The 23,067-nt window shown below is 46.3% G+C and overlaps 1 protein-coding gene and 1 pseudogene across 6 annotated transcripts in view; both read left to right on the plus strand.

Annotated features, from left to right (window-relative positions):
* Sbno1 (strawberry notch homolog 1) overlaps positions 1-6,633 on the plus strand; it is a 58,789-nt gene extending 52,156 nt beyond the window's left edge. For 5 of the 6 annotated variants that reach the window (XM_041646935.1, XM_041646925.1, XM_041646945.1 and 2 more), the window contains one exon: positions 813-6,633. In XM_041646935.1, coding sequence (XP_041502869.1) covers positions 813-955 — 143 coding nt within the window. In that variant the 3' untranslated portion in view covers positions 956-6,633. The remainder of the gene's footprint in view (positions 1-812) is intronic. The other variant, XM_041646940.1, reaches the window with a different exon arrangement.
* On the plus strand, positions 5,716-21,721 carry LOC121445923 (annotated as a pseudogene).
* Positions 21,722-23,067: the final 1,346 nt, after the last annotated feature.

A 23,067-nucleotide genomic window follows, 5' to 3' on the forward strand; every position in this document is an offset into this window, starting at 1 on the left:
GTCTCTGCTCTGGAGATGACATACCCTCTTTCCCAGGGTGATGCATTCAGCCAGGCTGAGACTGTGCAGCTTCAGGCACAGCACAGTGGTGAGCTTTGAGTCCTGCAGAAGCTGGGGCAGCAGGCTGGGTCAGAGCACTGTGGTCAGCTATAGATGTCCTACAAGCTCACTTGTTGGTACACTGTTCCTACTGACCACCTCTCTGTGTAGTGGGAAGACTACTTCCCAGTTAGTGAACTTTTTTCCACTCAGGTAGTTGTGGTTGTAAGTTTCACATAAATGAGTTTCCAGTTGCTTGTTTTTTAAAAAAGAAAAAGCACACTTAGCTGCTACATTGAATTCAATTTCCCACAGAGTAGAACTGGGATTCCCTTAGCTAGTACATGTGCCTCCACTTTCCCTTGTACTGTTCTGTGTCCATCTCTACCTTTCTCGCTGATTAGGATGTACACTTTCACCCTTTGTCTTTGAGTCATTTTGCACCTTACTGAGTGGAAGAAGGATGGTGTTTATAGGGCTGATGAAGCTGTGCAGTGGTAGATGGGAAAGTGATGTGCTGCATACTTCATCAGGAGATGGTGTTACACTGGGAGCGTGCCTGCTTGCATGTGTGCATCTGGGAGCCTCTTAGGAAACAGCTTGAGTCCAGTGTGCACATATGTGCACATCTGGGGGTCTCTTGGGAACACCTTGATTCCAGTGTTTGGCCTATGTGGTTTCTGGGGGAGGCTGGTTTGCAGGCCTCTGTTCAGGTGTACTATACAGTGGTTTCTGCTGGACTCTACTTCATAGATTCTTCTTGCTAATTACAGGTTTGATCATTCCAGCAAATTGTGTGTCTCCTCTTGTAAATCTCCTGTCAACTTCAGACCAGTCTCAGCAGCTGGCGGTCCAACAAAAACAGCTGTGGCAGCAGCATCACCCACAGAGCATCACCAACTTGAGCAACTCGTAAAGAACAGCAGCTTCCACATGGTGTTGAATGCTGTGAGAGCATACCACTTGCATAAAAATCAGGGACAGTTTCCAAAGAATTCTTTTTTTTTCAGTTGTGCTCTCTAGTTAATTTGGGGTGGGGCGGGTTAAGGACAAACCTGGAATAGGCAGCAACGCTGACAGCAAGCAGAGTGGAGGGTACATGTGTCTTTCCTCTTGCTTCCTTGGGGCTGCCTGTGCGCTTTTACTTTGGATGAGCAGAGTGGATGTGTGTGTGTATGTATGTATGCGTGCGTGCACGCGTGTGCGTATGTGTCAGTCTGAGTTAATGCTACAAGACCACATTTGGTTGAAAATGCTTGGAACTTCCCAAACTGGCTTTACTCTTCCTTTCTACAGTGCTCAGGGTTAACACAGTATATCCTTGTCATTACTGTGGAAGTTCCCCAGATGCATGTGTTCCAAGTCTCTAAATACAGAATATATATATTGGTTTCTTTTCCAACTTAAACAATGTTTCCTACAGCATGAAGTGAAGGGTTACGTGCCATGCATTCAGGTTCTTTTGTAGCTTTTGTTGACAGTGCATGTCTTTGAAAGCATGTGTAATCACGATTACCACAGAAGTCACATGGAGAGAAGCGTTGAAGATGTACAGCATTGGGTATTGCATTTCTAGTGTTTACCTGGGTGTTGCTTCTAACCCTCAGTCCTGCCCACTCCTCCCTGTCCCAGGTTTCTTGTCAAAGTAGTAAGTACATACCTTTTTTTGTGATAAAACTCTTTAAAATTTTATTTTAATGTATTAATAGTATTCCTAATTTGTGCTGCAAAATGGCTATGAGCCTTTTCGTAAGTTATGTTTTCCTTAACTTAAACATCGTTTTAGGAAGGAGTATGATTGGCTTCCATCCTGCACACATCTTTTTTACTTCATTATCTGAATCTGCTTGGTCATTCAAACCGGAAACCGTACTTGAGTTGTAAACTAGACAGTGAGAAAACACTTGGCTTCTGCTGTATGTTGTTGTTGTTGTTACCCAGTAACTTGAATATTGTTTAATGTGCTGTAAGACATTGTAGAGATTATCTCCAGCTGTTAAAAATGGTAATGTACAAATGTGAATAGACACTTATCTACAACATGGGTAAGTTTGTTTCGCCTATAATAGATGTTTATAAAAAACAGTGAGGGGACAGTTGGTCTTTTTGTTTTTATTTTCCCAGCCTCCCCTTCCCCCATTTTTTTCTACCCTTTTTTTGCTTGCACAGGTTGCACTATTGAAAAGTTGAGATTGTATAAATCTGGTTAAAAACTACAAGATATCAAAATCTTGTAGATGTTGAATAAAAAAGTTATTGTACTAATGAAGTGGACTCTTGTTTAGGCCCTCACTGGGGACTCCAGGCATAGATAGCAGGGCTCTGTAGAACTCGGTGTGGCCTTAGCCTTCCAAGGTAGCCTTAGAGTCTGACTGAAGCCCCTTCCTGAAATCTGAAGTGATCTTTAGGACGGTAAATGATGGTACTTTTGAATGTTTTTCAAGTTGAATTGTTCTCTTTGTAACTTTTTAAACTTCTCAAAAAATTGGGTGAGGTGTGTGTAGTGACAGAAATCTGATGGAGCGCTTGGGGCTCTCATTCTCTCCAGTTTCTTTGGTTAAGTATACCGTGACATTGTTTCAGATTTATTTATTCTTAGTGCCTCAAAGAACAAATGGAGACTGGTTTCTGTTCTTGGGCATATTTTGCCCAGTGGATGCAACTTTTATCCTCATTCCATGTATCTCAGGCAGTGATCTCATGAGCATCAAGCAGTATCCCTTTGTGGCCTAGATTCAGCTGGCCACCCAGAGTAGAATTGTGTCCCTTTCACAGACTCTTAGCTCTTGTTTCTGAACTAGTGAACCATTCTGCTTCCTTTGGCATATTAAGATAAAAGCCAAAGAAGGACTTCGTAACTTAATTCACTTTTTCCGTGTGACCAAATTGTAGAGGATGGGAAAGATGCTGTGTTGTAGGCTGTTGATGGCAGCCCCTCGCACGTGCAGGTGGCTGTTTGGTGGGTCCTGACTTTTCTGGTGCTTTCAGAGCGGCACCTACCGGATTTCTCTAGCATATGGTTAGTGAACACCTCACCCAGTGATGTCACTGTGACGTGCTCTTGAAGCAGCCAAGTCTTGTTAAGGGGTCTGTGTTCTGTTCATCATTGTTGTTGTTTAGTAAGAAAAGACCCACAAATACTAGGTATCTAAGGGCCCTTTCAAAGCACTGAAAAGGCAAGTGGTGTGGGAGAGCGGAAGCGGAGTCACCTCTGCCCACTGCAGTGTTTGTGACACCTGGGGTTGGTGCCCAACCCCTCTGGAAGGGAGCAAGCATGTGCTGTCTGCACCATGCCCCTACAAAATCATTACGTCTGTTTCAGTCACCAGGAAAGCTCCAGCATTCAAGGGTTTCTTGTGTCAAAATTCAAGTCTTTTCAGCCACTGTCATATAAAGTGGGTCCAGTCTCCCACAGGGTCTGAATACCACGTCTGTGTCCAGGGGCCTCTGTGATGCCTTTTCTCCCACTTAAGCAATAGAGCTCTGAGCAGCAGATCCTATCGTTGACCACCAGTGTTTTCAGAGTTTACACTCCCCATCATGCTGAAAATCACTCCCAGGTTCCATGCTGCTCAGGTATTCTTGCTAGAGAGGTCATGGCTCCTTCCCCTAGCAACCTCTGTGCCACAAGCTTGCCCTCTTTGTGGTCAAGTCAGAGAGCTGTAGGTGTAGAGTCAGAGAAGTATTAAAGTGTTTATATATGAACACAGTTATCAGAAGCTAAGCAGGTTGAGCAGTTCTCCCTTTTTGCTACTAAAGTGCAGACCTGCTTTCAGTGTCTGCTTTTTCCTGTGTGTATAGATTAGCAAAGACTTGTATCCAAAGCACTGTAGTAGCTGTAGTGTGTACATACATGTATTTATTCTTACTCAGCACTTAAACCTTTTTGAGTTGCAACAATAAACCTTGTAATTTGCTTTGTCTATGGAGAGAAAAGTTGTAGATTACCAAACTCCGGAGGAGCTAAGTATTTTAGAGCCACAGTTTTGGCTATGTCTCTGGGACATTTATTTGCTAATCTCCATACCATGTTATTAGAATAACTTCTGAGAAACCAGAGAAGGGGAACAAGGACACACCATGGAACTGTCCTCCACTTCCCATATTAGCACAGGGCCCCTGTGGCTCACTTCTGAAAGCAGGTAGAACATTCTTGTCCCGTGAGACTTTGTCCAGGAATCCTGGTTTTATAAAGGGATCTTTATGGGCTCTGGCACTCCCTAGGAATAGTGTCCCAGAAAAGCTGCTCATAAGCCACACAGTGAATGTGTGGAGGCATACTCATGGCAAAAGAAGCTGTGATGGTGTTAGCGTCCTTCCTATGTGTGTGTACTCTGGTGAACAGCATACACATACACATACCACATAGGTGCTTTGGCACACATCTTCCCTGTCATGGCTGCAGCGGCTAAGACAAAAACCATTTGCAAGAAAATCTCTCACAAGACTAGCCATCTAAGGCAAATGGGTCCTGTAAGTAAGAGAAACATGGAGATGCAGCTTGACTAGGTGGCAGTTTTTCTGAGTGCCCACCCTCTGTTGTATGCTGTACTTATATATGTACATATGAGTGTATAGAGAAGCGGAGTTCTTCTACATTTCAAGTGTAAATCTTGTAAATCGGGGCCCCATTCACTCGTTCTTGCACCCCCTCTTTTTTCCCCTCCTATTTATTCTTTTCTGGACCCCCATATGGGGCATCTTAGTGCTTTTTTTTTCCAATGTAGGAAACTGTGGAAAGCTCAGCTGAGTTAGTGGTTGTTTTTAGGGTTCAGCTTTGCCCACACATCTGGCTGTGCTGTCTTGGGCTGTACCTAAGTGCCACTCTTGATCTTGTCACTGTGTGACTGGTTGTGCTTTTTGTTCTCTAGAAGCTGTAGTGAGCCTGCTCCTTTCCTATTTAAGAAAGAAAGCAAAACCATTGCTTCTCTAGACCACTCTTCAGCTCCTTAGCAGCTTGTCTGACTCCTGCCTTTATTGAGGCCTGCTCCAGTGGTTTGTGGCCTGGCTACAGGCTTCCTATGTATAAGAAGTTGGATTTCTGTGACAAGCAGATGACTTTATGGCAAACACCAGTAATCTGATTTTTATATAACTGGTCACAAATGTTTCTAGCGGTCAGATGAGCTTAGTACATGACAGATGACCTCAGAAAACAGTTGTAATCCCTTCTACAACAGCCTTCAGCATATATGACAGGTCTGTGTTAGAGTCTCACCCCTGCCAGGAAAAGCTGTAAGCAGAGGAGCTGAACTTTGTGGGGTTGGCGCTGGTACTGAAGGTGCAGTGGGGTCCTGGAGATGGTGCTGACCTTCACCTAGGGGGCAGGAGTGGTTTTATTTACAGACCTTTGTACCCTCAAAAAATGTCCTCTGTAATTTCTCAGGAAAGATTTCAGTGAATATTCAGCTTGGTAGACTTGATGACACTTTGAAAATTGCCTACATTTGGCTGAGTCTTTGGAACTTAGTTGTCGTGATTGAAGATCTGTCAAATGTCAAAGTGCTCCAGCAGGAATTACCCCCTTACCCTATTTCCCTTTCTTTGGTGCCTGAGACATAGTTGACCTGTGTCCTACAGCAGCAGCCAGCCATGTGCAAGGGATATAGCAGGGTATAGTTAGAAGCTGTACAGCAAACAGTTAGCTGTGAGATACACAGTGTGGAGAAAGAAGAGATGGCGGCTGCCTTTTGGGTTTTTTTTGCACTTCAGGCCGCCTTGACTGAGGAACAGCATGGAAATCCCTTGGGGAGAGCTAATCTGGCCTTTCTGCTTCTGGCCCTCTATCCCAGACCCCACCCCAAGCACCGTGTAAACCTGTGCAGACAGATGCATACGGAGGACCTTGCTGCCAAGGCAGTGACTGGCGCTCAGGAGGGTAAAGAAACCTGAGCCGCTTCTGGCTTACTTGATGAGATGAGGGAGCCCATTTTCTTTTTTTAACATAGCACAGTGCAGCTTCACCACTCTAAAAAAAAATCAACCCTGTTCATAGTTTTTACTGAATTTGCAAACTACTATTACTGCTTCTCAATAACCACTTCTATCATCAACCATGCGGGGTGGGAGAGGTGTGCTGTGTCTGCAATAAAACTTGTGCCAGCTTCTACCTCCTTACGCAAAGGGTATTTTATATGTAGGCGCTGGTCTTCCTCATCTGACACGGTGCGTCTGGGAACATCTGAAGGAGTCCAAAGACCTGAAACAGAGAAGGATGTAAACTGTTGGGTGCCTTCTGTTGTCCTCAAATTCTCTCTTGTATTGCTGCTCTGCACAGGAGTGTCCATCTGAATGAAGGCTAAATGCTGTTCCCATGATGCCACACTGCTGCCTTCAGCCTCTCCTGGAAACCTGTTCCCGTGTGTCCACACCGAGTGCTGCTGTCATTTTTATATGTAACTTTCAAATTCAGTCTCATGCAATACAAGTGTATCGGCTTCGCTGATCAGGGTTCATTCACCCTGACTAGAAACACTCAATCTTCACACTGAAAGAACTCTGTATTTAGGTTTTGGTTGTGGTTTTGGTTTTCATTTTTGTTTGGATTTTGTTTTCTGTTTTTGTAAAATTCTTAAATAAAATTAAACAATTAAATATGCTTTTCTTTCTGGTGTTGTGTGGTTTCGGGGTACCTGTTGCACTGTGTCATTAACCTTACTCACCTCATTGTCTGTTGTCCCTTGACAAGAGTTTTTTTTTTTAATATTTATTTATTATGTATACAATATTCTGTCTGTGTGTATGCCTGAAGGCCAGAAGAGGGCGCCAGACCTCTTTACAGATGGTTGTGAGCCACCATGTGGTTGCTGGGAATTGAACTCAGGACCTTTGGAAGAGCAGGCAATGCTCTTAACCTCTGAGCCATCTCTCCAGCCCCCCTCCCCCCCCCCCCGTTTTTTTTTAACAGAACTTGCCTCAAGTTTATTTGTAAAAACAGCATAAGGTCCTGAACATCTGCAAATACTGTGTAGATGTTCACACCAGTCCATCTGTCTTCACACTGGCAGACTGCAACCTTTTTTATGGGGCCTTCACAGGGGCCTGGGCACCTTTAGGAGCCTGAGCTGCAGCTGAGGCCTCTGCCTTGGCTTGAACCTTGGGCTTTGTTTTTTGGAGCCTACGACCCCTGGCCATGTAGCTTCTAATCCGCTTCCCAAGCTTGGGGTGAGCAATTAAAGCCAGACGGGTGAGTTTGCGGGTGGGGCCCTTTGGCACCTTGGGCTTCACCACCTGGGGCATCACCAGGGCCTTGATGGCCTCCGCACGTGCACTCATGGCCTTTGCATTATTTGCATCTTCTTCAGGCCTTTCTTGTTGTGCTTATTGGCAAAGCGCATGTTCCTCAGGAACTTGGGGTCAACCCCCTTGAGAGATTCGTATCTGTGACCGGGGTTTCTTGATGTCGTTTCTGTGCCATTTCCGGGACTTGTTGTGTGTGGTGTGGTTCTTAGACTTGGCCATGGCTGGACGGTAATCGGCGGCTCCCTTGACAAGAGTTTTTATGTTGGCACTTTGAAAAGGTCAGGTGATAAAATACTAGCCTAGCGTGTGCAAAAAGGCCTGTAACCACAGAGGCTAAATCATGGAGGGCACTATAAGGTGGGTATTGACTTGTCTGTGTGCTATTATTGGTTGAATCGGTAAGGCCTGGCTGTGACACTGGCTGCAAAGGCACAGGCAGACAGCAGCCACAAGAGGTTGGGGCTTCAGTGCTCAGTGGTTAGACTGCACCCCAGAGTCGTCAGTCTGAATCTAAGCAGGGAATGTGGATAGTGAAACACTGTCTGTGGAGCTGGAGCCAGTGCTCAGTGCTCTTTAGGTTGTCTACTTGGTCAGAACTGTAGTTTTTAGGTGAGCTTTCTCTGTTCATAAGAGATGAAATTCTCTTCAGAGTCTAATTTTTATGAAATTGGTGCCTGAAATAGTTACATAGAAAATGTTTAAACAATTGGGGACTCTGCTGTTCCCAGTTTGGGATAGCTCAGGGGTAGGGGCAGTTTGCAACAAGACCTTGTAGGAATTAATTAATGAGGTTGATTCGGTAAGCCCGGGCTGTGACACTGGCTGCAAAGGCACAGTGTCCACAGGAAGACCTCAGGAATACGCACTGAGGGTCCTGGAAAGAGACCAGTGAGCTACCATGGGAGAGCAGAATGGGATGCTAGTACATAGGACAGAAGGGACTGGGGACCATGCACATGAATGTGCACTGGCGCAGGAGTCTCACCTAGGTAGAGAATTGGGAGTGAGAGTGGTTTCGTGTGCCAGTGAGTCACTTGTGCTCTGTGTGTCTGTGTGTTACCCATCTCAGCATTTTAAAGTCCTCATAACAAGTTCAAGTTCCTTGCCCTCAGCTTACAGATGAGGCGGGCACAGAGGTCAGAGACCTACAAGTTTCAATGCTTACTTAAGTCAAATGTTGAATCCTGCCATTCATCCCCTCTGCCAAGAGTGGAAGGGAGAAGAAACTTGGAGCCAAGGGTAGATTTTTTTTATTATTATTTTTTAAGATTTATTCTAGGAGTTAAGAGATGGCTCAGCAGTTAAGAGCACTGACTACTCTTACAGAGGTGCTGAGTTCAGTTCCCACCAACCACATAGTGACCGACAGCCATCCCTAGTGAGATCTGGTGCCTTATTCTGACGTGCAAGGAAACAGCCAGAACACTTTATAATAATTAAATCTTTTAAATAAAAGATTTATTCTGGGGGTTGGAGAGATGACTTGGTGGTTAAGAGCACTGGCTGCTCCTCGGGTTCAATTCCTAGGACCCACATAGCAGCTCAGAGCTGTCTGTAACTCTAGTGCCAGGGTATCTGATGCCCTCAGGCAGACTTGCATGCAGGCAAAACACCAATTTTCATAAGGATATATATTTTTTTACTCGTTTGAGTGTATACATGCATCCATACAAGTACCCATAGGCTAGAAAAGGGTGTCAGAGCCCAGGGAGCTGGTGTTGGTGCCAGTTCACTAGAAGAGCAGGAAGCATTGGCTCTGGGTTGTCCTCCCTCCCTCTCTTTTCTCTTTCCTCCTCCTTTCCTCCCTCCCTCTCTCGCTCCCTCCAGCCACCTCACAGGCAGGGTTTTAGAGTCTAGGTAGATTATAGGCAAAAGCCTATATCCCCAGCACTCAAAAGGTTTAGGAGAATTGCTGAGGTTTCAAGGCCAGCCTGAGCCAAATAGTATAACCCTGTCCTCTGAAGCCAATGTTTTAGAGCATGGCTTTTCAGAAAGGGGGGGTGTGTGTGCACACAATCTGGGTGCAGTGGTATAGGCTGGCTGTAATCGCAGTACTCCAGAGGGAAGGCTGAATTAGAGGGCAGCTTGGGCTGTATGTGTAACTTGAAATGTGTGAGAATTTAAAATTTCTACATGTTGTGATGTGTTTAGGGGGAATTTAATCTGGCACATCCATGTCACAGCATTAATTGAACATGGCAAAAGGAATATTAAATTTTTTACTCAAAACTTTAATGTGAGTTTGAAGACAAAAATTCTGATGTTGCCCATACCTTTAATTCCACAGAAGAAGGTGAATCTCAGTGAGTTTCAGGCCAGCCTGGTCTACTTAGCTAGTTTCATGCCACCAAGGGCTACTAATGAGACTGTCCGTTCTTAGTAAAGCCAAGGATGGCCTATCAGGTAAAGGTGCATGCCACTGAGTCCCCAGAAAATCATCCTCATGTGCACACAAAACAAATGATAATGAATTTTTAAACAGTTTAAAATGTGATGCTGGAGAGATTGATTGAGGCCAAGAACACTGGTCGCTCTCGCGAAGAACTTGAGTTTGCTTCCAAGCCACCCACATGGCAGCTCACAGCCACTTCTGTTCCAGGGGACCCAATACTCTCCCCTGACCTGAGTCACCAAGCGTGTACTGGCACACTTACACACTTGCAAGCAAAACACAAGTAGTAAAGTTTTTTTTATCTTTTGGGTTTTTTTTTGTTGTTGTTGTTTTTTGTTTTTTTTTTTGTTTTTTGCTGCGTAGCCTGTCATGGAAATTGCTCAGTAGACCAGGCTGGCATCGAACTCACCGATCCACCTGCCTCTGCTTCCCGAGTGCTGGGATTAAAGTCGTGAGCCACCATAAAATAAATCTTTGAAAAAACAATTTATTAATTTATTATATCTATGCCTGCCTGCGCACCAGATCTCATAGATGGTTGTGAGCCACCATGTGGTTGCTAGAAATTGAACTCAGAACCTCTGGAAGAGCAGCCAGTGCTCTCTTAACCTCAGCCATCTCTCCAGCCCGGGGTTGGGGGACTTTTAAGAAAAGTTAAAAAGTGGGGACAGTGAGATGGGCAGCAGATAAAGTGACTGCCAGTCTTGACAGCCTGAGTTCAATTCTGAGCTCTGTAACAGTGAAGAGAGCCTGCTTCATCCACATCCTTCATACAATAAGTTTTTTTTAAACCCAGGCAGTGGTGGCACATGCCTTTTTTCCCAGCCCTCAAGAGGCAGATGTCATGGCCACCCTCGACCCGCAAGGATGACGCAACACCCGGAGCTCTTCTCACTGCAGTTTTATTCAGGACTTTATTCACAGTAATCTTTCTCCTTCTCTCTCTCTCTTTCCCTCTCTCTCCGGGCAAACCTCAAACCTCTCCCAGCCCTTAAGTAGGCATGGGCTGCCAACCCCAAACTGCCAGGTGGGCACTGCCCATAGGTTCACGCATATGCAGGCAGCTGATAATCATTGCGTGATCATAGCATAGGTCAGGCCTTAGCCATCTCAGGAGTTGATTATACATCTCCATCAGGTGTGACACCACGCAGCTTGCTACAGGCAGAGGCAGGTGGATCTATCTTTATGAGTTCAAGGCAATTTGGTCTACAAAGTGAGTTTCGGAACAGCCAGGACTGTTTCACAGAGAAACCCCGTGTCAAAACCAAAAAGGAAAAAAAAATTCTTTAGGTTTCTTTGTAGCTTTGGAGCCTGTCCTGGAACTCACACTGTAGACCAGGTTGGCCTTGAACTCACAGAGATCCGCCTGCCTCTGCCTCCCAAGTGCTGAGATTAAAGGTGTGCACCACCACTGCCTGGCTAAGTTTTTTTTTTAATGTAGCTAATCAATTTGATACCTTAATCCATGCCAAAAAGGAGGAGGAATAATTGTCCCTGGATTCTCGCCTCCCAGTCCAGTTGCTTGCAGAGCTTCTTGCTGTGCTTAGGAAAGCAAACTGTTCCTCTCTCTCTGTTTTATAAGCATGTTTCTTTCGCCCAATACTTTGAGCGTCACTGTTTTGCAGAAGCTTCCCCTGCTCACTGTTTGGCTAAATGACATGGCTTTCTGTGTACATCGTGTGTATTGACAGCTTGCCTACTTGGGGGGGTTTCCTTCAAATTTTAATAAAATTGACCTTGAACTTCTTTTGAAGAAAAATAGTAGCAATTGCACACAAGTGATTTCCAGCATTTGAGAGGTCAAACCAGGAAGCTCTCCAATTGGAATTTAGCATGGGTTACATAGCGAATTCAAAGCTAGCCTAGACTACATAAAAACAATCCCTGTCTTTAAAAAAGAAAGAAAAAAATGCTGAGTATCTCAGTGGTTGAGTGCAGCTTAGCATATTTGAAGCCTTTGGCTCAGCCCCTAGTACCACTAAAAAGATAAGAATGATAATTACTTGAACTTTTTTTTTAAGATATTTATTTATTTACTTATTATATATACAATATTCTGTTTGTGTGTATGCCTACAGGCCAGAAGAGGGCACCAGACCTCATTACAGATGGTTGTGAGCCACCATGTGGTTGCTGGGAATTGAACTCAGCACCTTTGGAAGAGCAGGCAGTGCTCTTAACCTCTGAGCCATCTCTCCAGCCCCTGAACTTTTATTAAAATAACTAGCCTAATCTTCATATTGAGCTTTCTCCATTTTTGTGTTTGCGCCAACTTGTTTACTTTGACCTAACCTCTTTTAGTATTGTGTTCCCCACATGGATTTTCTGCCTCACTTGGGGTGCCCTGGTCTAAGTAGTACTGTTACTGATTCTAATCATTCTTGGTGATAGTGGCCAACCTGGTGATTGTGGGTTGTTCAACAGCGTGCCTCATCTCACGGCCATATCTCAGGTGTGACACGCTTCTTCAGCCTCAGTGGTTTGCCCATAATATCTACAGACATGACCAGATGTCCTCTGAGGGACAAGATCACCCTTGCTTATGAGCCACTGCCTAGAAGCAAGAGAGAGAGTGTGTGTGTGTGTGTGTGGTGTGTGCCAGCACTTGAGGGTGTGCATTCACAGAGGACAAACCTGAATAAAGGGCACCACCCCTGAGAGACAAAATAAAACAAATGTTCTCTGCTGAAGGTTGGAATGTGTACAATACGATTTCCATAAGTATGAATATTTATCAGCTAGTCATTTGAGAGCATGATGTAAAGAAGCCATCTGTGGAGGCCTTTATGGAGATAGAAGCTAAAAGAAATGTGCAAAATACTTATTTTTAGAGTCCAATTCTCCTCTGACAGCTGCCCACTCGGGGTGGTGAGTGCTCCCTAGGTTAGGAGAAGTGACAGCCCACCATTGGCCCCAAAAAGGCCAGTAAGTTATAGAGTGGTGTTAAATATCAACCAAGATGGCTGGCTAGGGGAGTCTTCCATGAGTCCTGAATATTGAATTTATTTTTTTGATTGGGTGTGTCTGTGGGGGGGGGGGGAGCACATGGTGAGAGGTTTGTGGAAGTCAGAAGTTGGCAACCGGTCTTCTCCATTGTTCTCCACCTCTGTGTGAAGGCAGAGTCCCTCACTGAAGCCAGCTGGCCCTGAGATCCCCTCTACTCCCATGTGCTAGGATTGCAGGAAAGTGTCTCACCCACACAGCATTTTTTTTTTTTAATTTATTTATTTATTAAGGATTTCTGCCTCGTCCCCACAACCGCTTCCCATTTCCCTCCCCCTCCCCCGATCAATTCCCCCTCCCTCATCTGCTCGAAGAGCAATCAGGGTTCCCTGACCTGTGGGAAGCCCAAGGACTGCCCACCTCTATCCAGGTCTCGTAAGGTGAGCATCCAAACTGCCTAGGCTCCCACAAAGCCAGTACGTGCAGTAGGATCAAAAACCCACTGCAATTGTTCTTGAATTCTCAGTATTCCTCATTGTCCGCTATGTTCAGCTAGTCCGGATTTATCCCATGTTTTTTCAGACCTAGGCCAGCTGGCCTTGGTGAGATCCCAATAGAACATCCCCATTGTCTTAGTGTGTGGGTGCACCCCTCGTGGTCCTGAGTTCCTTGCTCGTGCTCCGTCTCCTTCTGCTCCTGATTTGGACCTTGAGATTTCTGTCCGGTGCTCCCGCCCACACAGCATTTTTGAGTGGATCCTGGGAATTCAAATACTGGCCCTCAGCCTTGCACACAAGCGTTTTTCCATTGAGTCGTCCTCCAGCCCTTATTCTTTTTTTTTTTTTTTTTTTTTGGTTTTTTGAGACAGGGTTTCTCTGTGGCTTTGGAGCCTGTCCTGGCACTAGCTCTTGTAGACCAGGCTGGTCTCGAACTCACAGAGATCCACCTGCCTCTGCCTCCCGAGTGCTGGGATTAAAGGCGTGCGCCACCACCGCCCGGCCTCCAGCCCTTATTCTTGATAGACTGGTCAGAAGCTGGTGAGAACACCCGGGAAAGAGGCTATTCTTCAGGCTCCTGTGGTCAAACCCTTGTCCCCCTGACTATGCTGACGTTCCACTTTCTACAGTTCTGAGGGAACTTCAGAAGGTAGGGCTTGATGTGATAGAGAAATGCCCTATCCATTCCCTGGTCACCTTTGGTTCCAGGTAAGGTTGAAGTATGTGCCGTGAGTCATCAGAGAAACCCACAATAGGATAGTTATAGGAAGTCAGGAAATACTCGCAAATTATTGCTGGGATGGAGAGACACTCTAGCTAGGAGTACTGGCTGCTCTGTGTTGGGTTCCCGGCACCCACATCTGGTGACTCACAAGTGCCTTTTTTAAAAATATTTTTTTAATATTTATTTATTTATTATGTATACAATATTCTGTCTGTGCCGGGCGGTGGTGGCGCACGCCTTTAATCCCAGCACTCGGGAGGCAGAGGCAGGCGGATCTCTGTGAGTTCGAGACCAGCCTGGTCTACAAGAGCTAGTTCCAGGACAGGCTCCAAAGCCACAGAGAAACCCTGTCTCGAAAAACCAAAAAAAAAAAAAAAACAATATTCTGTCTGTGTGTATGCCTGCAGGCCAGAAGAGGGCACCAGACCTCATTACAGATGGTTGTAAGCCACCTTGTGGTTGCTGGGAATTGAACTCAGGACCTTTGGAAGAGCAGGCAATGCTCTTAACCTCTGAGCCATCTCTCCAGCCCCTCACAAGTGCCTTTAAGTCCAGCTTCAGGACTGACAGTGCCTCTGGCCTCTGAGTAGCCTGTACTCTATATGGTGCACCCAGATGCACACCGTACATTTCATTAAAAATAAGTAGGAGAAGGCAACGTCAGTCTGCAGCCACCTTTGAAGATATGCCCTGCCTAGTGCTCTAGAGACCTGGAAGTAGGCCCTTCCTCTTAAGGGGACCACTGGTTACTCCTTTCTCTCTCTAGTCCCCTTTCCTCTTCCCTGTGCTAGGTTGGCACCACAGACTACTCTAGAGGGCTGCCTTGTGCTGGAAATGATTCCAAACGATAGGAAGGCCTTTCTAGGCTGTTTGCTTTAGTCAAAAGATACTCAATTTTCTATTTATATTTAGGTATATATGTGGGTGTCTGTGCATTCAAGTGCAGTACCCACTGAGGTCAGAGAGGGCATCTGGAACTACAGATTACAAGCTTGGTGAGCTGGGTGCAGGGACCTAAACCCAGGTCCTCTGAAAGAGCCGAAGGTACTTTGAGTCACTTAGCCATCTCTAGCTCAAGGCCGAAATTTTCATTTAAAAAAAAAAAAAAGGCAAATCCATCTGCTTTGGATGCAGGGAGTCCAGAAGATGTATAGAAGTCTATCTTGTAGGGGAACGCTCATGAGGCCTCAACCTTATCCAAAGGAGTGCAGGCGCTAAGGAACACTGAGTGAGGGAACAGTCTTCCCCAGAGTAGAGCATGCCAATTCGTTATGGGATGGATGCAGCCGTAGGTTCTGGAAGAGCTAAGGTGTGCCCCAGAGTCAGAGCAGCAGCCCAGTAAGCATTTGTTTCTCTAATCTCCGTGCTTTAAGAAGGAGCAAGCTCAGGCTGTTAAGAGCATTGGCTGCTCTCCCAAAGGTCCTGAGTTCAATTCCCAGCAACCACATGGTGGCCCACAACCATCTGGCCTGCAGGTATTACACACAGGAAAAAAAAAAAAGGAGCAAGTTCTGTCGTTTAAGAGTAGAAACAGCTCACTGGGTTCAGGGGCTTGCCACCAAACCCAAGGGTCTGAGTTCATCTCTGGAAACTGACTCCTAGGACAGTTGTCCTGTGGTCTCCACACGTACCCTTCTCATCTGCACAGTAAGTAAATGTCAAACATTTGGGTTTAGTGGCATGCACCTCCTTCACCTGGGTCGAGAGCCAGCCTGATGTGGCTAGTTCCAGGTCACCAGAAGACAGCAGGGTGGCCTCTGTCCACTTGTTCTCTCGCACTCTGCACTCTCCAGTCACCTCTTCTACCCAGCTCCAGACATCTCAGGAGGTAAACATTCTAGACCATTCTATAAAGAGAGACACTGTCATAAGTGCCTAGATAATAAGACTGGAGTGAGTTTCATATAGTCACTGTTCAATTTTATATCCATAACTAGGTAATGCATATATCTAGTTTCTGCATACTTTCTCCTTTAAGACAGGGTCCTACTATGTAAGTACATGCTATATAACTGGCCTAGAACTCACCATATAGACCTGGCTGGATCCCACAGAGATCTGCCTGCTCCTGCCTCCTGAGTGCTGGGATTAAAGGTGCCTGCCACCACTGCTGGGAGTCACAATTTCTTGTTTGTTGCTATTGAAGGAACCCAGGCCCTTAGCATATGAAGAGTCTCTGGTCTGTGCCACTGTGACCTTATTTGAAGAGACAGGATTTCACAGATGTAATCAAGGATCTGAATGTGGCGTTGATCAGAGTGGCATGTCCACAAGCCACACTCCTTAGAAGCTTCAATAAAAGGCCCAGCCTGCCAACGCCTAGACTAAAGTTCTGGCTTCTAAAGCTGTGAGAAGGCAGCCATAGTGGCAGGACAGCCTTGACGAAGCCGAACATCTGATATGGAAAGCCCTTGGAAGAAGGGGAAGGGGCTGGAGAGACCACTCAGCAGTTAAGAACCATTCTGCTTTTCCCGAGGACCCGAGTTCAATTCCCAGCACTCACATCAGGGGAGCACAAGCGTCTGTGACTCCAGTGCCGGGGATCTGGTGACTCGCCTCCGTGGGCATCTGCACTCAGTGTGTGCACAGACCCACATGCAGACAGACACACGTCATTTTAAAGATGAAGAACATGGAGGGAACTGGTCCCCCACAGAGGTAGATATTCTGGTCATGCTTGTTCTTTTTTTTTTTAATTTTTTATGGTTTATTTAACTTTATTTTATGTGCATTGGTGTGAAGGTGTCAGATCCCCTGGAACTGGATTTTCAGACAGTTGTGAGCAGCCATGTGGGATTTGAACCCGGGTCCTCGGGAAGAGCAGTCAGTGCTCTTAACTGCTGAGCCATCTCTCCAGCCCCATCATGCTTGTTCTTGATCTCGCAGCACATGAAGTTTGAAGCTAATGATAATATTTCTCCAAAAACTAAGGATCAACAAAGTGGCTTGGCTGGTAAAGGCACCCGTCATGCAGATTGACAACTTGAGTCCTGTTACCAAAGCCTGGATAAAAATCTGTGGCGGCTCCAATTTGTTATCCCAGCCCACTCGGACTGGAAGGCACTGATGGGAGAGGATTGATGAGAAGCTCATGTGCCAGCTAGCCTGGAGCACGCAACAGTGCAAAGATGGCGGGACAAACCATTCCTGGGGTAGGAGGGCTAGCCTGGAGCACTCAGGCAGGACAAACCATTCCTGAGGTAGGAGGGCTAGCCTGGAGCACTCAGGCAGGACAAACCATTCCAGAGGTAGGAGGGCTAGCCTGGAGTATGCAGCAGTGCAAAGATGGTGGGACAAACCATTCCTGAGGGAGGAGGGCTAGCCTGGAGTACGCAGCACTGCAAAGAGGGTGGGACAAACCATTCCTGAGGTAGGAGGGCTAGCCTGGAGTACGCAGCACTGTAAAGATGTTGGGACAAACCATTCCTGAGGTAGGCGGACCAGTAAGATGAGGCGCTGCAGTAGTACGAGAGGGTCTGGAGCCAGACTTTATTTTATTTTTTTTTCGAGACAGGGTTTCTCTGTGGCTTTGGAGCCTGTCCTGGAACTAGCTCTGTAGACCAGGCTGGTCTCGAACTCCCAGAGATCCGCCTGCCTCTGCCTCCCGAGTGCTGGGATTAAAGGCGTGCGCCACTGTCGCCCGGCTGGAGCCAGACTTTAGGACCTGAGTTCAGTCCCTGAGACCCACGTGGTAGAAGAAGAGAACCAGTTCCCACAAGTTGTCCTCTATTGCATAATATTTTTACACTGTGCGAAGATGTGTTGCTGTGGTCGGACATTGGTGGTGCACACCTTTAATCCCAGATCTGTGAGTTCAAGGCCAGCCTGGTCTACAAGGGCTAGTTCCAGAACAGGCTCCAAAGCTACAGAGAACCCTGTCTCAAAAAACAAACAAAGTGTGTTTCTGTAATTAGTGTAATAAAAAGGTGAACGGCCAATAGCAAGGAAGGAGATGATAGGTGGGATTTCCAGGGAAAGAAAGGAAGAGAAGGAATCTAAGGTGCAGGAGATGCCAAGGAGACTGCAGAGTTCAGGCAGACGGCACGGAGTAGAAGTCACCAAGTCACGTGGCAGATGTAGATGAATTAAAGCAGGTTAATTTGAGTTATAAGAGCTAGTGAGACAAGCCTAAGATAATAGCCAAGCTTTCATTATTAATAAAAAGTCTCACTGTGAGGTGGTGGCACATGGCTTTAATCCCAGCACTTGGGAGGCAGAGGCAGGCGGATCTCTGTGAGTTCAAGGCCAGCCAGAGCTGTTACACAGAGAAATCCTGTCTTGAAAAACGAAACAAGGGCTGGAGAGATGGCTCAGTGGTTAAGAGCACTGTCTGCTCTTCCAAAGGTCCTGAGTTCGATTCCCAGCAGCCACATGGTGGCCCACAACCATCTGTAATGAGGTCTGGTGCCCTCTTCTGGCCTGCAGGCATACAGACAGATGGAATATTGTATACATAATAAACAAATATTTAAAAAAAAAATAAAACAAAACAAAAACTGAAGTCTCTGTATTGTTGTTGGGGAGCTGGCAGTCCTACAGTAAAGTCCGACTGCACTTGAGAAAGCTTGTCACACCCTCTGACCTCCGCGTGAGCACTGTGGCACCCATGCACACAGTCCCTCAATAAAAGAGGGGCTGTGGAAACCGCACCCAAGCCAAGGGGTTCACAGAAGCCTGTAACATACCTTCCAGGTGATCTGATGCCCTCTTCTAGCCTCTAGGGGTACCTGCATCAGTGTGTGCAGACTCTTCCTATCTCCACACAAATACACACAGAGTTAAAAATAATTTTTTTGAAATCAATGGAAGACTGTGGCATAAGCATGCACATTCTCACATTAAAGAAAAAGAAGTGGGGGCTGGAGAGATGGCTCAGTGGTTAAGAGCATTGCCTGCTCTTCCAAAGGTCACGAGTTCAATTCCCAGCAACCACATGGTGGCTCACAACCATCTGTAATGAGGTCTGGTGCCCTCTTCTGGCCTGCAGGCATACACACAGACAGAATATTGTATACATAATAAATAAATATTTTTAAAAAAGAAAAAGAAGTAAAAGTATTATCATAGCACATGATCTTTTATTGTTGTCCCCCTCCCCCCCCCCGACAGAGTTTCTCTGTGTAACCCTGGGTATCCTAGAACTCACTCTGTAGACCAGACTGACCTCAAATTCAGAGATCCGCCTGCCTCTACTCGCTGAGTGCTGGGATTAAAGGCGTGCACCACCACCGCCTGGCTTAGGGCATGATCTTATACATAGTATATGTATAAGAGTCTAGCCCCATGCTATTAGAGCAAGATGGCTCCAAGAATGGAGCAGCTGCAGGATCTACAGGAAGACCAGGCTAGGCTATTATAACTAAAGGTCAGCTAACTCCGTTATGTATCTTTTTGGTTCTGTACGTGGATACGTGGAATCCACGTAGAGGGAAACAATTCATGAAGTGTCCTCTGCTCTCTGCCCCTGTGCTGTGGAACACTTGTTGCTCGCATACACAAAAATACGTTCTTTAGAAATTCAAACCTACAATGACAATTCCAGGGGATAGAGGTTAAGGTCACTAACTGCTCTTGCCGAGGTCCAGGGTTCAGATGCAGCACCACTCCTAGTTAGCTCACAACTCCCTGTAACTCCAGCTGCAGGGGTCTCAGACTCTTCTAACTTACTCAGGCACCTGCACTCACTTACACGTTCATAACTGAAAAATAAAAAATCTCTCTCTTTTTTTTTTCTTGACAGGGTTTCTCTGTGGCTTTGGAGCCTGTCCTGGAAGTAGCTCTGTAGACCAGGCTGGTCTCGAACTCACAGAGATCCGCCTGCCTCTGCCTCCCGAGCGCTGGGATTAAAGGCGAAATCTCTTTCTTAAAGAAAAAAAAAAAAGGTTGTCCGGCAGTGGTGGCACTTGCCTTTAATCCCAGCACTGTGGAGGCAGAGGCAGGTGGATGGATCTCTGTGAGTTTGAGGCCAGCTTGGTGTATGAGCAAGTTCCAGGACAGCCAGGGCTACACAGAGAATAAAGAAAGAGCCAGGCGATGGTGGCGCACGCCTTTAATTTTTAAATTAATTTAATTTTTTTTTTTTTTTTGGTTTTTTTCGAGACAGGGTTTCTCTGTGGCTTTGGAGCCTGTCCTGGAACTAGCTCTGTAGACCAGGCTGGTCTCGAACTCACAGAGATCCGCCTGCCTCTGCCTCCCGAGTGCTGGGATTAAAGGCGTGCGCCACCATCGCCCAGCTTTAATTTAATTTTTAAAGATTTATTTATTTATTATGTATACAGTGTTCTGCCTGCATATATGTCTGCATTCCAGAAGAGGGCACCAGATCTCACTACAGATGGTTGTGAGCCACCATGTGGTTGCTGGGAATTAAACTCAGGACCTTTGGAAGAGCAGGCAATGCTCTTAACCTCAGAGCCATCTCTCCAGCGCCCCCATAAATCTTTTTAAAATTCAGTTTTTATATACAGGTGTTTGCATTTGCCACCTATGTGAGCACCAGTGGGGGCCAGGAGAGGGCATCAGATTCCCTAAAACTGGAGTTACCGATGGTTGTGAGCCACCATGAGGGTGTTGGGAACCACACTTGGTTCTTTAGAAGAGCAGCCAATGCTCTTAACCACTGAGCCATCTTCAGCCCACTTATACTATCAGAAAGGAAATGCTAAGTGGGCGTGGTTCTGGATGTCCAGCCCACTGCTCAGAAGAGGTTTAATGTCTGCGATTTGAGGCTGCCCTGAGAAACAGTGAGATGTTGTCTCAAAAATAGCAAAAGCAGAACAAAACAAATCCAAAAACAAGGATGATAGTGACTCAGGAGCTGGCTTGGTGGCTAAAACAACTTCCACTCCCACAGGGGTCTGGAGTGTGGCTCCCAGCACTCATGTCAAGCAGCTCACAAGAGGAGAGCCAGCCCTTCTGGTTCCCATGACACCTGCCCTTGTGTACACACATCCATACGTGCACACAAACACAATTAAAGATAAATAGCTTCAGCCGGGCGTTGGTGGCGCACGCCTTTAATCCCAGCACTCGGGAGGCAGAGGCAGGTGGATCTCTGTGAGTTCGAGACCAGCCTGGTCTACAGAGCTAGTTCCAGGACAGGCTCCAAAGCCACAGAGAAACCCTGTCTCGAAAAACCAAAAAAAAAAAAAAGATAAATAGCTTCAAACACTTAAACCTGTAGGAAAAAAAAAGCTCATTGAGATATTGAGATGAAAGGAATTAAGTTTGAAGTCAATGGAAAGGCACCTTTGCCAGATGTGGTCATATCTATAATCCAGCACTTGGGAGAGTGAGGCAGGAGGATTGTGAGTTTAAAACCATCCTGGGCTATATAGAGAATTTTAAGTTAATTTATACTAAGATAAAAATTATGCCTTGCTTTTTCCTCGGTGCTACCTGTGAGGTGGCTGCCACCTCTTCTGCAGCATCGTGGCTGCCCTCTGGCCTCTGGTGAAGCCCAAGATATCACAAAGATGGCCAAGAAGTTCATCCGGCACTAGTTGGACTGATATGTCAAAAGTAAGTGAAACTGGCAGAAACCCAGAGGTATTGACAACAGGGTGCAGAGAAGATTCAAGGGCCAGATCCTAATGTACAGCATTGGTCACAGGAGGAACAAGAAAACCAAGCAGATGCTGCCTAGCGGCTTCCGGAAGTTTCTGGTCCACAGCATCAAGGAGCTGGAGGTGCTGCTGATGTGTACAAGTCTTACTGTGTTGAGATCGCTCACAATGTTTCCTCCAAGAACTGAAAGGCCATTGCAGAAAGAGCGGCACAGCGGCCCTCAGAGTCACCAGTCCCAACTGCAGAAAGAGCGGCACAGCGGCCCTCAGAGTCACCAGTCCCAACGCCAGGCTGCGCAGCGAAGAGAATGAGTAGATTGCTTGCGTGCATGTTTTATTTGTGTTTAAATAAAACCACAAAAACTGCAAAAAAAATTATGCCTCACAATAAAATGAAATAGCTGAGCTAGGGCTGCAGAGATGGCTCAGTGGTTAAGAGCATTGCCTGCTCTTCCAAAGGACCCGAGTTCGATTCCCAGCAACCACATGGTGGCTCACAACCATCTGTAAAGAGGTCTGGTGCCCTCTTCTGGCCTTCAGGCATACACACACACAGAAAATTGTATACATAATAAATAAATATTAAAAAAAAATAGCTGAGCTAGGTGCTGCAGCCTCATCATTTAGGAGATGGAAGCAGGAGGACTGACATAAGTTCAAGGACAGCCTGGGCTATATAGCAAGTTCTAGTTCAGCTAGGGCCATAGCCTGGGCTATATAGGGAGTTCTAGGTCAGCTAGGGCCACAGCCTGGGCTATATAGCAAGTTCTAGGTCGACTAGGGCCATAGCCTGGGCTATATAGCAAGTTCTAGGTCAGCTAGGGCCATAGCCTGGGCTATATAGCAAGTTCTAGGTCAGCTAGGGCCATAGCCTGGGCTATATAGGGAGTTCTAGGTCAGCTAGGGCCACAGCCTGGGCTATATAGCGAGTTCTAGGTCAGCTAGGGCCATAGCCTGGGCTATATAGCAAGTTCTAGGTCGGCTAGGGCCATAGCCTGGACTATATAGCAAGTTCTAGGTCGGCTAGGGTCATAGCCTGGGCTATATAGCAAGTTCTAGGTCAGCTAGGGCCATCTGATGAGACCATGCCTCACAAAGAGGAAAAGAAGCTAGACAACAGTGACACACACCTTTAGTCCCAGCACTCAGGAGGCAGAGGCAGGCGGATCTCTGTGAGTTTGAGGTCAGTCTGGCCTGCAGAGGTACTTCCAGGACAGACAGGGGCTATACAGAGAAATCCTGTACAAATAAGCAAAAAAATAAAACAAAGACACCAACTCAACAACCCTAAGCAGTTTAGTAGAGGGCTCTGTGGGTAGGAGTTCACCAGAAGAGCCAGAGTTTGATCTCCACCACCAGGTCAAAGCTTCCTGTGTGCATATGTGCTTGGATCTCCAGCACTGGGAAGCAGAAACAAGTGGATCCCAAAGCTAGATGGCTAGCCAGCCTATTATAAAGGTGAGCCCAAGGAGAGAGTCAGTAAAGGAGTAAGGACTGGGACAAAGCAAGATCCCCACTGTCCTCTGCTGGTCTCTGTAGGTTTATGCGCTGGCAGGCACATTATATTGTAGGGGAAAGGGGCCAGCCAAAGAAACCGACTCTGGCTCTGAAACCAGAGCCAGTGAAAGAAATAGACCCTGGCTCAGACCTGAGCCAGTGAAA

This window comes from Microtus oregoni, unplaced genomic scaffold, assembly GCF_018167655.1.
Source record: "Microtus oregoni isolate MIOR12 unplaced genomic scaffold, Mior012 000003F_ref0000135, whole genome shotgun sequence".
NCBI classification, from domain to species: Eukaryota; Metazoa; Chordata; class Mammalia; order Rodentia; family Cricetidae; genus Microtus; species Microtus oregoni.